Raw genomic sequence first — 15,416 nt, 5'->3', positions numbered from 1 at the left:
CCCAAAGCATGGGAGTTCAGTTCACATTGCAAGTGCAGTGCAACATACCTTGACACAAAATCACAGGTCTCTAATTTTACAGCCTAAGAAATGCAAATGCTTTGGCTTTGAGGTTTTTTATAAGCTATCCTACCTTGTTTTGGAGAAAAATATGTAAAAGTCAACTGATCCCAGCAAAAGCTATCGTGAGAAGTAGGGTTATTAATGATATAAGAAACCAATAACACTTGGCAAGCTAATTTAGCTATTATTGTTTAAATGTTTGCTGAGTTTGGGTTTAATAGCCTAAGTGTTTGCTAAGGGCTAACAGATTAACATGGTATCAAAATTTTCTACCAGAGGAACTGGAATAAAAAAAAAGGCTGCCCATAGCACTTAAACCATGTAGCAGCATATAGAATTTGGAAATTGAAAATGAAGTGCTACACTGGACTATGATTCTATAAGCTATTCAAAATCCTGTCTAAAAATGGGAAAAAAATATAACTCAAATCCAGTTGAGCAATAACAGCTTGATATTTAAGACAAAAAGCCCTCCTTCCTTCTAGTTTGAAGAACTTTGACTAGGACATTAAAGAGCACAGACAAATATTGCTGTAACAGAACCTACAAGAGAAATAACTCAATTGTCTATAAAACAAAATGACCAGGAGTCACACAACAAGACATCACTGCCTTTGGATGGACTTTCTTGATAGATTCTCAGTAGAGTCTAATGCAAGAAACTCAGTGCCCTTGCACATTCCTCCTCTACTAACAATCTGTTAAATAAAAATGTAGCATACATTTTTTATTTCCTCTTCTCTATCTCCAGAACCAGTGTATTTCAGATGATCAGGTGCCTCCCAGTATTAAGAAATCTAGAATTAGATTCTGTCTCACTTAGGAAGTTCTGTCCGTCACTAAAGAGGTAAAGGCTGCAAAGAGAATCTGTGAAAGACCAGTGCCCAGTACTGCCCAAGTGTGTGTAGTTTTCTCTCATCTTTCATACACTGAGAAAATATCAGGAAGCTTTTCAGAGAATAGTCTGTAGTATATGTGACATCAAAGACACTGACTTGGGCAGTCTCTTGACCTACCCATTTCGAGATGAAGCAGAAAGATAAGTTTTACAGTCATAGCTGTGGCTGCTGCTAAGTCTGTGAAGACTTAACTGCAACACCGTGTCTGTTGGAGCTGCCAATTCATCCACTTTTTTGTTTCTCAGAATTTCAGAAAGGGCGTGGGGACACGTCACACAAGCAAATAAGATGTGTGCTAACACTTAGCCGAAGAAGGGCTGGACTACAGAAAAAGTGCCGGTGTATCTTTCAGTCTATGATTGGGGATTTTCAGTCCAATACAACTTTCCGTCTGCTTGCGACGATCTGAGAGAGGGAAAGGTTCCTTAAGAAAGGGAAGGTAGTAATGAAAATTACATCCTTCTGCTTTCTCACCCAAAATCCACAAAACCTACAAGTGGGAAAGTAATAATGTGCGTAAGAGGAGAAAACAAAGTAAGAAAAACACAGACATTCTGGTAATAGAACAAAGACATTGAAACAGACTTTTAGCTAGCTAAGTTAAAGCAAGTTTTTCTGCCTTTTGCTAAGTCCCTTTCTCGTAGGCAGGAGATCTGTTTAAAGCCTGCCTGCCACTATCAAAGCAGAATGACACGAGCAGAACTGAAGCGCTTGTGGCACTCCCCTCTTGCCAGTGACAGACAGGTCTGGGTTTGCTCCCAAGCTGTAGGCAGGCTCCAGCTCCATTGTAATGGATCTATAGACCATGGCCTGATGAAGAACATTAGACATTTGAGTTTCAGAGAGTTCAGCTCAGGGGTCATATCGAACAATAGAGCATCAAAAACAGTCACTGCTGGAGAGAGCCTGCATACACAATAGCAGTTTTTAAGAAGCACCATTCAAAAGACTGACTAATTACTAAAATTTAGAACTGTTACAGCAAGCACACCATAGCCTTTGAGCTTAAGTTGTCCCTATTTTCATCCTAATCGAGCACCTGAATCAACTTGACATAAAAATCACAGGTCTAGAGGCAAGAACTGAATGCCTTTCTGAAATGCCTTACTAAACCCACACCTCATTTCACCAAGTCTACATACACTGGCAGTGTCTGCCAAGTGCAGCAAAGTAGAACTGAAAACACAGAATCTTCTCAGAGGGGTCAGACATTTTTCTCTCCTCCTACAAGTTTTCCCTCTACCAAGAGATCAACAGCTTTGAAATGATACTGACATTTAAAATGTGTTCATTAAGCAAAAACATGCAAGCTTAAATAGAGGACTCATTACCTCAGAGGCATTGTTTCAGCTCTTATTTTTACCTGTACTTGTTTTACCTGTGGCTAGAAATAATACAATCTTCATTATCAAGAAGATTAAGGTATTTTTAGCAGCACTTTCATGTTAAAAGGTTAGTACCTGCACAATCAAATGCAGGTTGTGCATTAGTTCAGTTCAAACTCTAATTTAAAAACAATCATGAAACAAAAAAAATAATACCAAAAATCTTGTAAGAAGCTGCTAGTCTTTTTCACTTCATAGAAAACAAAAAACGTTTTTCAAGCACTTTAAATTCTGGATTATTCTTTTCCTTTAAAGATCTGAGCAAAATTAAGCCACTGTTGGAGTTGTGTAAATACGGGTGTTTACTATAAGGAAGAAAAAGAAATCCAACTTATTCACAATTTAAAGCGTACAAATTTTAAACCTCATATTTTACATCTGGGCACTAATTTCTGTGTACATTTAGATGTGCACAAAACTATAATGAGACTATTATTTAATGCATTAAATAAATTGGTATATTGCACATCACTGCTGACACACACTTGGCTCTCCAAAGAGATTGTTTTCTTTACTACTGCAAGTAATACCTTCTATTGAATTTAATGAATGAAATGCCCAAAATTTATTCTTTCCCTGATTTTGTTAATCTTTCAGAACAACAGAGAGTAAGAGTCTAGAAGGAATATCACCAAAAACCCTGAAAGAATAGCAACATAATTTCATTTTTAGTTTCCACAAAATCCCATTAGCAACTGTCCACTTGAATCGAGAGCAGAGCCACGCACTGAACACATGCACAAAAGCCCAATCAATTTGCTATTATACTTTTAATGTCTGCTAAACATACTCCCTGTAGACCTTAACTGAAGTAACCTTCCCTCAGGCAAAATTCAGCCCTAACAGATGGGCCTTATACCGTGCCCTCGAGGGTCAACAAGCAGCCCTTCAGTCTGATCAACAGGAGCTCATTTCAGGGTTAGAGCACCTCCACCGAGAGCGCCCAGCTCCCAGTGCCCAGATGTTCAGTTCAGGAGGTAACCAAAGGACCCAGCTGAATTCAGCTAACACCGAACGATCCTGACAGAGCCTATACGGAAAAGCCTCATCTTGGAAAGCATCAAATTAAAAACAAACAGCAATTTCAGCAAACACACGTTGCAGGGTCGCTGAAACCAACACTACTGAACAGCCATCAAGCTGCACACTGCACTACTCCAAGTTTTGAGAACAGTTTCTTCTGAAATACACAGTGATAATCCAGCCACAAAACATCAAATCAGCAGATTGCCTCTGAAACCAAATGCTACAAACCTTACTGGAAGCAAGTAAACAGGCAAAGGATTAAAAAAACCCAAACCAAACACAAATACATAGCCTGCTAGTTTCTTTGCCTTCCACTGGTCAGTGAAATACTCTGTTATTTCCCCTTACAGTTGCAGCTACATTGGTCTAATCCATGAAGGAAGCTTAAGAAAGAAAACTGAATGTTACAGTCAGATAAAACAACCTCAGAATAAAGGGAACACTGTGAATTACAGTCAGTCACATTTCACAACAACTTCAAGGGTTAAAAGCTAGAAATCAACAGAAAGCTTTTATCACCTGGAAGACTAAATCACAACTAGGTACTAATCCCAAAAGAAAACAAACAGCACCAACTGCAATCATTCAATTACAAACAGCAAGTCAAAACAGAAACATTGAAAGAAAAAAATAATGACATGCTTAGTGACATCCCCCAGCACCTCACTGTTTTCATTTCACTAGAATACTCGAGAGCGAAAATAAAAACTTCACAATTTCCCCATTACTCCTATTATTTTCCAAGGTAAGAGGTGGGAAACTGTGGTGTGCAGCTCCGGCCAGTGGACAAGTTCCACAACAGCTTTTCAACACCACCAAATTCAAATCAATTTGACCTCACTACTTTCTAATGCAATCAAAGATCAAGCGAAGATAAATCCTCACAAAACTTGAAAATTATCAAACCCTCAGCTCCCATCACTGAGAGGAAGCTCTTCCACCTGTCCTACTTTATAATATCTCCATCAATTCCAAACATGGGAGCCATGGATACAATAGATTAGTAACAGAAATTGATCTACTGGCTCCCAAACAAAAGCAGAGGAAGAATAAATTCCTATGTTTTTGTACTAAAGTTTGATTTTTGCTGACATTCAATGAGTATTAAGCAAACTTTAATGCCAACCTCTTTCTGAAGTTACAATCCGAACATCTGCATGGGGGTACCAATATGCAATAAAATGCAGGGCTCAAAACACCTCTACACAGGTGGCCAAGGAGGTTTCAGTTAATCTTTTTGCTTTATGTTCTCCAAATGGTCATGCCAATTTAAAAGTAAGATTAAAACAAGTCCTAAGAAAAACAGAGCTCACAAAACATAAGCAGTCACCATAAGTCAGCAACAGAGCAGGAAAGTCTGAGATTTTCCTGATCTTTTTTTATTCCTCTGCTTATCTTTGGTAAATTTGGTATTTTATGATGCATTTGTATTGGTAACAGATAAACTCCTCCTACTAAATTTCAGTAATTTATCAGTTTAATTCCCCAAACCAAACATTTATGTTTCACAAGCAGAACAGTCTTATTTTAATGGCTGTAGTTTGATCGTGGCATGAAAATACCATTATGCTTTAGAGCTGTTACAGTTTCTTTTCATCAAACCAGTAACCAACCCAGATAGAAGTTTCAAAGGAGACAGAAAGCAACTTCAGCTACCTGCATATCTGAGGGGGGTTTTTTGCTGATTTTGCTGAGAAAACTATTTGTCTTTACTTTAAATAGAAAGTATCCAAAATAATTTCTGGTAATGATCAGTTTCTGAGTTCAGAAAAACCCACCACCAGTAAGAAAAAAATAGTGTATGTGGATAAACCACCATGAAAAAAAAAAAAGACAAAATAAGAAGAGAATGCAGAACACTAAATAGCTGCCAAAGAGCAAGCATGTGGCAACAAGAAATCAGAATACCTGGATCAAAAAAAATAAGCCCGGACTACATGAAGTGGAAGTCCACCACTGTGTTTCGAAGGCAGCACCTTCTGTCCACATCTGCTCTTGCACATTACATCCACCAAGACCCCCACAGCAGACAGACAACACAACTGTCTCCACAGCTCTTCCGAGGCAAGGAAGGCAAAACAGGATAGGCAAAAAATAAGTAAAAGCATCATTAAGGCAACATAAAGAAAAAAAGATCATCATTTCCAGGACTGCAGGATTGAAGAAAGCACCCGCTCACTTGGAAGCACTTGTGCTTCTGAATCACTTAAGCATTTTTCTGGAAATCACACCTATCAAATCTATGCTTTACACGGATTAAGTTACTCTAACAAAACCTTCTCAAGATGAACAAGACTCACAAAGTGTTCATAAATCAGTCTTAAAAACAAGACTGCAAAATTCTTTTTTGAATATATGTATTGTTATATAACTACTAAGCAACACAGTGAAAAATAAAATAGTCAGGGGAAAGAATTTTATATGGAGTGGCAAGTGGTAACATTAAAACCTCGTTTTAAAATTCTTTTTGAAGCAGCAGCTTATTTTAGAGTAAAGCTACGTCTAGATAAGGTATAAATACCTAGAGAAGGGAACAACACTGCAAACACTTCAGCCTGATAATATAAAACTAGGGAAGATAGGAAAGCTCCTTGAGATAGAGAAATCGAAGGAACTTAAAATAACAAACACGCACAGGAAACAAAACAAGACTGAGAAAGTGTGTTATGATTCACCACCTCTAGAGCTGTTTGCACTCTCCCGGATCACTTACTTTGATTATTTAGATTATTAGCCCTAGAATATTTGGGCTCATAATACTTGCATAACACAAACCCAGACTATCACAGGATGTGTAGCATACAAAGCAACTGGAACACAATGAGGAAACTCAGAATGCCAAAATATCCAAGGAGCAGTGCAAAAATAGAGCAGGTTAAACATACATGCCTTGCGATATGACAGCACAAAGACGACATTCTGCAAAAGGATTACACAAATCAAGAAACTGTACTCGATTCTGCCTTAAAGATACAAATAAAACTGCCTTTCATTTCTGGGAACCATGTTATCTTCAACTTTATAATCTCCCTGAAAAGTCGGAGAACAGCAACAAGTGGTTTACAATTTTCAGTCTTTACTGATAAAAGTGTGTGTTTACTAGCACAGCTTAGGAGAAGCAGAGAAGAAAAACACTCACTAAAGAATGACCAGAAGTAACTTTTTTTTTAACAGTGCTTCCCATTCTGAGAACCATAACCACTACAAAGTTGTCTAATCAACACTGGAAGGTAACAGCCTTCAGGCATGGTGTCAAGGAAATTCCATCTGCTGTAGGTATTAACCCTCCCATTCTCCCAACCTCAGGATACCTCCCCTCACCACAGAACACAAAACACAGAAAACAAGCGGAAGACAAAATGACCAAAGAAAGATGCAAACTCACAGAGGAGAAACAAAAAATCCTTAGTTTTAGTTATCATCATGTTAAATTCAACTCAACGCAGAAAAAAATACACAACTAGGACAGCGCTGTATGAAGTATCAGCCTTGCTATTTGTACCTCAGTGAATACTTGCTCCTTCAAATATTAACCAGGCATCAAAAGGAAGGAAACCAGCAAAGTACAACTCCACTAACTGGCTTAATTCATAATAGAAAGGTCCTAAATTAAGGTTTGACCCCTGTTCTGCTGGACACTGAATTAACTTCTACTTGTACCAATTGTCTAAGCTCTAATTTAGCATTCAAGTCAGCCTAAGGAAGTCTGCTTAAAGACATGCCAAAAGGAGTTTTATTTCAAAGGAAAAAAAAATATTTCCACTTCTCTGTTTGCATATATCGAAAATATTTTCTTTGCACTTTTAAGATTTTTTTTTTCGTTTGGAATCTAAGTCATTACTACAGCACAATAAACTAAAATGATCAAAATAAGGACTTTACCGCAATTTCACAGGGGAGCTAATAATTTATACAAAACGCTACATGGAATGACATTAATAGTAAGTGGACATCCGTTATTCTAGATTCTTATTTAGGCATATTTAATAAATTATACCACTGTATGAGCCAACAGTAAGTTTTTTACAAGTCTCAAACAACCAAGGTGCAGTTTTCTCCCTCTGACATTACACAAGCTGTTTGAATTACAGCACTCCTCTATGGTGCATCAGGAGGACAACAGTACTTTCAAGATCGTAAGAAATCTTTTGCTTTTCTCTGTCAAATATCTTGGCATATACCTTAAGTAACCTCTATCAAAGAAAGAAAGTATCCGTTAAACATTAGCAACAGAAGTTCAGCAAAATTTATTTAAGAATGTAAATTCTAGTATAGAGAAGAAAATTAGATATGGGAAAAGAAATCCCAGGTCTTTCTTGCTTTTGCATTTTACCATGGTTAAGGGGAAAAAAAAGTACTTCAGCATCTCAAGAGGCTTCAAAATTTTTTCCCAATTCTTTGCTGGTTTTGAATGCTGCAAAACCACAACTGTAATCACTGTCATAGCATATCACAAACCCAATGATAAACAGCAAGTATAACATGGAATATTTATATTTCATTTTCTAAAACATGTATTTTTGAACATGTTCATATTTAAATGAACAACCCCAGAAAGAATGCATATAAAGTTATAAAAAATAATCAGCTACATGGATAGATAACCAAAGAAATCTCTACCTCAGGGAATCTTACGAAATTACCACTTTGTATTTTTGCAAGTCATGCCATCATGGTTTTTTAATAACAACTGGGAGAGTGGATAAAACTCACTGTTCATGCAAAGAAGTTCCTTCCCCTCTTCTGTTCCTGTCTCCTCCACAACTTAACTGAAGATTACATTCCCACCTGTTTCAAGGACTCCCTGCAATTACTTGGCTACTTTACAGCAGAGACCAATTTTTCACTTTCTTTGGGTTAAGTTCTCTTTTTTCCCTCAGGCTATTAGACATATCTCATTCCCTATCGTCCCAGAAGTTTTCAGTGTGTATCTCACATCATCCCCTTGCCAGAAACCTCTATTCCTGTCTCAAAAGCTCCATCTGCTTTTCATCTCCCTTCTATGCCATGCACCACTTTCCCAGCCAACAACAGACTGCTCTACAACCACCCCAAGGCAATGGGTTCTAGGGGTATTTCCATACTGCTGACTTCCAAGCCAGCTCTCCATGTTGCTCATTCCCCATTCTTCTTCAGCTGGGCAGAGTTTTAAAAAAAATATGTAAAGAGATGAAAGGTACTAGAAAAGTGTGGAAAGAACTGAGCAAGAGTGGTATGGCAGAACATCTCCACTGCATCATCTAATCAAAGTTAGGTTTTTTTGTGACCAGCTCCAAAAATGCATGATGTCACATCTCTGCCAAACGGCTGTTCAGGCTGCACCTAACACCCTGTTTAACTTCACTGGAAAGTGAAACAGGGAAAGGAAAAAGAAAAGGGAAAAAAAAAAAAAAAAGAAAAACCGAGACAGTTTTTTTCCACTACAGCCTAGGAAATTCCCTGAAAAAACCCACCTATCAAACCCTGTATTTAGAAGTTACCAGACTTGATGATGTCACAAACTTACACAAAATGCACACAGACCCATGTGGACGTACAAGTCCAACATAAAAGCAAAACTATTTCTGTCTTACACTGAATAGGAAAATGTTTTTCTCAAATTCTATGAAGTATATTTACATCTTACTACAATAACTATAACAGCTCATTATACCAAGCTCTTTCATCTAGTTCACAAAAAGACCTCATGTTAACCACTCAATTATACCAACCAACAGCTTTAGTAATAAAGATACTCACCATACAAAATATCTGGGCTGTTTTGTCTTCCCATCAAAAGCTATTTTCTCCTGTGCCAGAAAGGCCTGAACATAACTATTACAGAAACAAGGGGTTTATTTTGCAATTTGAAAGCAAGTAACTACAGCAACAATAAATACAGTTAGAAATACTGCAAATACAGTTTTCAGCAGAATTTCTGAAACTCGGGTAAACTTCTGTATAGCTCACTGTGACATGGCAATATTACACACACTCAAAAAAAATTTAACGACTTAACCACCTTGCCATAAGCCCTAATGAATGATTCTTCACTTCCTGCATAGGAACAAGTGAGACTGTGCAGCAAAGAGAGGCCTGAAGCACTTTTTAATCTGGTCACATGGATCCATGAAACACACCTATTAGTACCACATGTCCTCCGGATTATATTTCAAATTTACTGTTCTGCCTTCATAAATGTCACTCATACAACTCGCGTGCCACTGCCAAGTCAATCTTGAAAGTTCTTTTCAAGAGTTTAAAAAAGAGATAAAAGAGTTTAAAAGCTAGATAAAGACTATAATTAAAACTAATATTTTAAAATCAGCATACATCTTAAAGGTTGACAAGACCTTCATTTTACATGAGATTTTTAAAAACTCAGACTAGAGCCTGGAATTTTCATGTCTAAACCTCTTATCTTTCAACCCATTAGTTCCACACTGTCATTTCACTCAGTAAAATGAAAAAACTTCACAATCTGAAGCACCAAAAAGTTTACTACTGAAAAACTTCTCTGAAATGTGTTTTCAAAGCTGCTCATGTATTAAATAGGAACAGACTAATACCATTTCTACAAGTATTTTGCAAGTCTTATGTCGTTAAGAACTCAAAATGTCATTGAGTATTACTGAGTATTCTTTGAGTCACGGCCTCTCAGTAACTGATTTGGTGAATAACAAAAAACATGAAAGGTTATCCGCCCCCCCAAAAAAAAACCCAAATAAAAAAAAAAAACAAAAAAACAAAAAACCAAACCAAACAAACAAACAAAACAAAGCATTACAAGTTATATGAAATTTGCCTGTGAATAAGATGGACATTAATTAGTTCTGTGCCTAAGGCAAAGATTACTACATAGGTCCAAATACAACCTGTTACACTGGGCCTACCAGCACATCAATCAGCACTCGCAGATCACTCAGCAAAACAGCTGATCCTGCAGCTTAAATGAACCTTTGCCATGCTCCCTGCCTAGTCAGGAGGAGGAGGAGGGAGCAAAGGATAAACTGCTAAGAAGGGTAAAGATAATGTAAGAACAGTAAACCAGGGGTAACTTACAGATGACAGTATGGAGACACAAGACAAATTCACAAGGGTGAACAAAAAAAAGCTCTTCATACAGATTTACTACTCAAATTTCTGCTCAACAACTTCTTAAAACTGCAAGACCTACCACTGCTTTCTAAATCAAACAAAATCTGATGATGAAACTATTTCAGATTTAAATATACTTCCATAATAAGTGTTCCAGTAAACAATATTTAAATTATTTCAGTAAACTAAGTGTTTGTAAGAAAATATCATAATTCAGCAATAACAGCACCAGTGAGCTGCAGATGCATCTCCACTGCACTCAGCTCAGCTGTTTTATACCCAAATCCATGCATTTGCTTAGGTCCAGCTTCAGTGCTTAGAGTGAACTGAACCACTAGTTTTTCTTTTCAAGTCCTGTCAAATGTTTCCCAGCATTGCACCAAGACTAGCAGCTCCAGAGGACTCTGGAGGAACACATCCATCCTTTCAGCACAGGTCTCAAGTTAGGGAAAGGCACAAGAAAATGAGCAACATTCACATGCTGATAATAGTCTTTGTTCTAACTGTAAATCCAGACGATCACTAGGCTTGAATGCAGACTATTATTACTCAGCCAGCTGATCTGAGCTTGCTCACGAAGTTGTAGACAAACTCCTGCATAGTACTGGGAACTTAGCACAGTTCCCAGGGGAAAAATGGAACTAATACAGATCAACGAGATACCTGTCAGTCCTAGAGTTATCGCACCAAACTCTCCTGCTGAGCTGAAAATGCCACCTGGTTATTTATCCAAGGCATCAGTCTGGGGTTTGCTTTTCCCTTTCTGGGTTTTTTGGGAGGGAAGACAAGCATGTTGTAACTAAGTACAAAGTCTATCTGTGTGCATGGAAATGGAGGGTTAAAATTCACCTTAATTTCAGGGCACTGGTAGTGACCTCTATATTTATTTCTTGTGCTCTTATAAATACTTACAAATTTCCTACCAATTATTTATTCTATCAGCAGATACTCTCAAAATACAATAAAATGTTAAAAATAGAAGTTGCTGAACAGTAGCTCTATTTTGACCACATGCAAGATTTTCCTCTTCATCTGCTTCATTTCTATTTGATATCACTAAAGGAAAAATCAGAGATAACACAATGTGGAGAATGATAAAGCACATACACAGGGAAATGGGAATTTGATCACTCATGGAATTCAGGCCCTCTTACCACACCCTTTTATTCATTCAAATTTTCTAAAGAGGAAACAAGAAAAAAAATCCCAAGCCCAGGGGCATGATCTGAATTTTACCAAACCTGCTGACAGCAGGAGAGTCTTTACCAAGTACACTCTTCCACCAGCTTCCTCCGCCTAAACCCAGGGACTGTAAAGTCAAGCCTGTTGGTTCCATCTCTTCCCTTTTCTCTCTCTTCCCTCCCCAGGGAATCTTAATTTACAACACACTAAGAGTCAGACACCGAGTTCCTCAGGACTTTGGAGACACAGGGAGTCAGCAAAGGTCATGAAGTACTGTACAATAAACTACTCCATATAAAACAACACTTAATAGATCAAGTATCATTCTCTTATAGTCACAGAATTTACATTTTAATTCAGAGGTGACCAAATCAATGAATGATTAAGGCTTTCAAGATTTCAATATATTATTATATACCTGTACCTCCACCCTTAAGTCTAAACTGTTTCCAGCTCTTCCCTGGTATTTCACCATTCCAACTTACGCACTCTAACTCTTTAGCACATCCCCTACCTTTTGCCACACTCTGCTTGTCTGCCTGATCATCCAAAAGGCACAGGATTATGTTGTGGCTGCCTTCCAAGCAGCAGCAATCATTTGGAACACAATGTCAAGCAAGCAACTTGCTGGACTACATGTGACAAAAATAATAAAGTATTCTAACATGCTGCAGCAAAGAGCACACACCAAATGAAATTTTCCATCACCAGGAATAACAAATGGCACTCTTGGCAGCACTGCTCTTCTCCTACCAACTCAACAAGCAGGCCTCGGAATTACAGCACAAAATGCTCTCTCAACACCCCAAGTTTTCATCCTGGCAGGTCAAGATAAAACTTTGCAAAGATTAAAAACAAAGTACAGTCCTTATTTAAACCACTAAACACAGAGTCCCACTCCCACAAGAGTGTGCACTGGTGGTACAGGGAAGGAGCAAGGATCCACACACATGGATTTAACCATGTACAGCAAGAGGACCAGGAGAACAATGACAGAGAAAGAAAGTAGCAACCAGCTCTGGAGTGCACAGGCAAGGCAGAATGACGCTACTTCCAGAAAACCCCCGCAAGTTATTTCTGTTATTTCCTCAACCCAGACACGCACTTGGATAAGATCAGGATTAGATTTAGACTTTCACTCTATAAAAAACAAGAAACTTATCTTAAAGCTCCTTTATGTACCTGGTGTTTTTGCAGAAGTCTACTCCCATACTTACTCAATTTCACATAAAATCTCAGCTTTTGAAAAAAGCAAAAAACAAACAAAACCTATAAACAAACAAACCCCAACATCCACACCCCCATTCCACTTGCATAAGTTTAGAAGAAAGAAAATGTGACTTCTGTGAGTCTCAAAAGTCTGATGGAAACCAAAGACCTAAATTTTTTTCTGTCTTCTTAAGACTTTTAGGCCAATTACATGGTTTTGGGGAACTGACTCACAAGGGGTTTGCTGGGCTGGTTTTAATCTTCGAGGTTAGGTCTAGTCATGCCCCATTTTCATTCTGAAATATGGGTATTTGCACAGTTACAAAGATTTTGATCTACCATATATTCAAAGTACATTTCTGGACCAAACCACATAATTCTCCACACTTAGCAGTAAAACTATCTTAAGAAAATACAAATAAAATTCTAATTGTTACTTAACTGTAACTCTAGCAGGAAAGTCTGACACTTTTTCTGCTAAACATAGAGAAAAATTGCACAAGTTTCTTAACTTGAAAGGACTAATTAGTCAGGGGCATACAGCACTTCCACATTGTTTCTATGTCTTTTTCCCCTCCTATTTTCAGTTTTTCAAGTAAACTGTTGCATACAACAGCCAAGAGAGCTACTACATAAGCCACACTCTTTGAAATGCTTGACTTACTAGGCTGAAACAGACCTGAATGGTAAAATTCAACCATGTGTGAGAAGAATTCCGTTGTGCCTTTCCACCAGAATCGAGCTAGACCCTTGCTAAAATGAAGTGTGTAGCTTTAACATACAAAAGCTCAAGAACTCATCTTTACAGACTCCGTAATTCACAATTACAGAACTCATTCAAGGATGACTCTGAGCCTCCAAATACCGAGCCTCACTTCACACTGTGCATGATTATTACTCGCGCACACGTACTGCAGGAAAGGCTGGTCTCCTTTTTATTTTAGTAAACTCGATTTTTCCCCTCATGTTTTGAGAGGTTTTCACTCGGTTTTCTCCCTCTGGAGCAGAGACCCTGTTGCGGGCGCAGGTAAAATCGCATCCACAGACGCATTTCCCATCCCGAAGCTTTAGTACACCCCACCTGCGCGCTGGCGCAAGACAGAACCCCGAAAGCACCAAGTGAGAAAAAGCCGCAGCTTCCGAGGAAAGAGGCCCCGGGAGGAGGAGGCAGCGCCCGGCGGGGCCGGCTCGGGGCTCGCACGGATCGGCGATGGCCGGGGCCGGGGAGCGCCCCCTCCTCCCCAGCCAGGGCCGGGCTGCCGGGGGGCCCGAGGAGCAGGGCCGGGGGCCCGGCACAAGTTGGCCGGAGAAACCTGTGGCTGCCGTGACACCCCCGCGCCCGGGAGCGGGGCGGCGCCCGGGGAGCGGAGGCTGCCGAGGCGGGGAGGCGGCCCGGCAGCGCCCCCGGGACGCCCCGCTCTGCCCGGGGAAGGGCGCCGGACACTGACCTGTCCTCCGAGTCCATGCGGCTGAGAGGCTCCCCGTCCGAGGACATCTCCAGGCTGCCCCGCCGGCCCCCCGACGTGGCGCTGCCGCAGCTGCTGCCGCCGCCCGTGCCGGGGCCGGTGCCGTATCCCTCGTCGCCGCCGCTGGACACGCTGCTGGAGCTGCTGCCGCCCCCGCCGCCGCCGCGGCCCGGCCCGTCCTCCTGGCTGCCCCGGGGGCCCTTGGGCTCCTCCTTGGCGTCGGCCTCGCTGCCGCCGCCGGGGCTCGGCGAGCGGGTCTCGTCGCTGCAGCAGCCGCTGCTCGTGCTGCTGCTGCTGCTGCCCACCAGGCTGCTCTCCTCCTCCTCGCCGCCCTCCTCCTCCTCCTCCTCCTCCTCCTCTTCCTCCTCCTCCTCCTCGTCCTCGTCCTCCCCGTCCCCGGCCTGGCTGGCGCTCTCCGGGCTCGGCTCCGACATGCTCTCCGCCTCGCCGTTCAGCAGCAGCAGCGGCTCCGGCTCCGCCGCGGCCGAGGACGAAGGCGGCGGCGGCGGCGACGACGACGAGGATCCAGCCCCACCGGCGGCCGCCACCTCCGCCGCGGCAGCCACCTCCGCCTCCTCCTCCTCCTCGGCGGGCGCCGCCTGCCCGGGAAGGCGCCGCTGGGGCTCCGCCATGTCGCTGCAGCGAGCGGCCGCCATGGCGCCTGCGAGTCGCTGCCGCGCGCGCGGGGCCGGCCGCGGGCGTGCGCACGGCGGCGGCGTGCGCGCGCGGCCCGTGCGCGCTCCGCGCGGCCGGTGCGCGCTCCCGCCGCCCCCCCTTCTGCCTTCGCCCTCCTCGCGCACCCGCAGCACCGGGGAGGGGCGGGGCGGGGCCCGGCTCGTGCCGCCGCCGCCGCACGCGCTACGGAGCGCGCCCGGGGACAAACAACGCGGGGAGGGCGGAGCGGCGGCGGCTGCTGCCGCCCCCGGCGCGAAGGGGCGGTGGCAGGCGGGCGACGGGATCGCGGCATGAGTCTCCCGGGGATCCCACTGTGAATCCCCCAGGGATCCCAGCTGAAATCTCCAGGGATCCCGGCTGCAATCTCCCGGGGATCCCGGTTCGAATCCCCCGGGGATCCCAGCGCCCCGCTGGAATCGCGTCATCCCACTCCC

At 41.9% G+C, this 15,416-nt stretch overlaps 1 protein-coding gene across 3 annotated transcripts in view; it reads right to left on the bottom strand.

Moving 5' to 3' along the window:
* Positions 1 to 14,988, bottom strand: part of AEBP2 (AE binding protein 2) — a 43,257-nt gene extending 28,269 nt beyond the window's left edge. For all 3 annotated transcript variants that reach the window (XM_082280027.1, XM_082280028.1, XM_082280029.1), the window contains exon 1: positions 14,290 to 14,988. In XM_082280027.1, the coding sequence (XP_082136153.1) occupies positions 14,290 to 14,963 (674 nt within the window). In that variant the 5' untranslated portion in view covers positions 14,964 to 14,988. The remainder of the gene's footprint in view (positions 1 to 14,289) is intronic.
* Between the last annotated feature and the right edge of the window lie 428 nt (positions 14,989 to 15,416).

This window comes from Coloeus monedula (assembly GCF_965178545.1).
Source record: "Coloeus monedula genome assembly, chromosome: 4".
Taxonomy (NCBI): Eukaryota; Metazoa; Chordata; class Aves; order Passeriformes; family Corvidae; genus Coloeus; species Coloeus monedula.
Note: the sequence above shows the minus strand (reverse complement) of the source record. Positions and strands in the feature narration are given on the sequence as shown.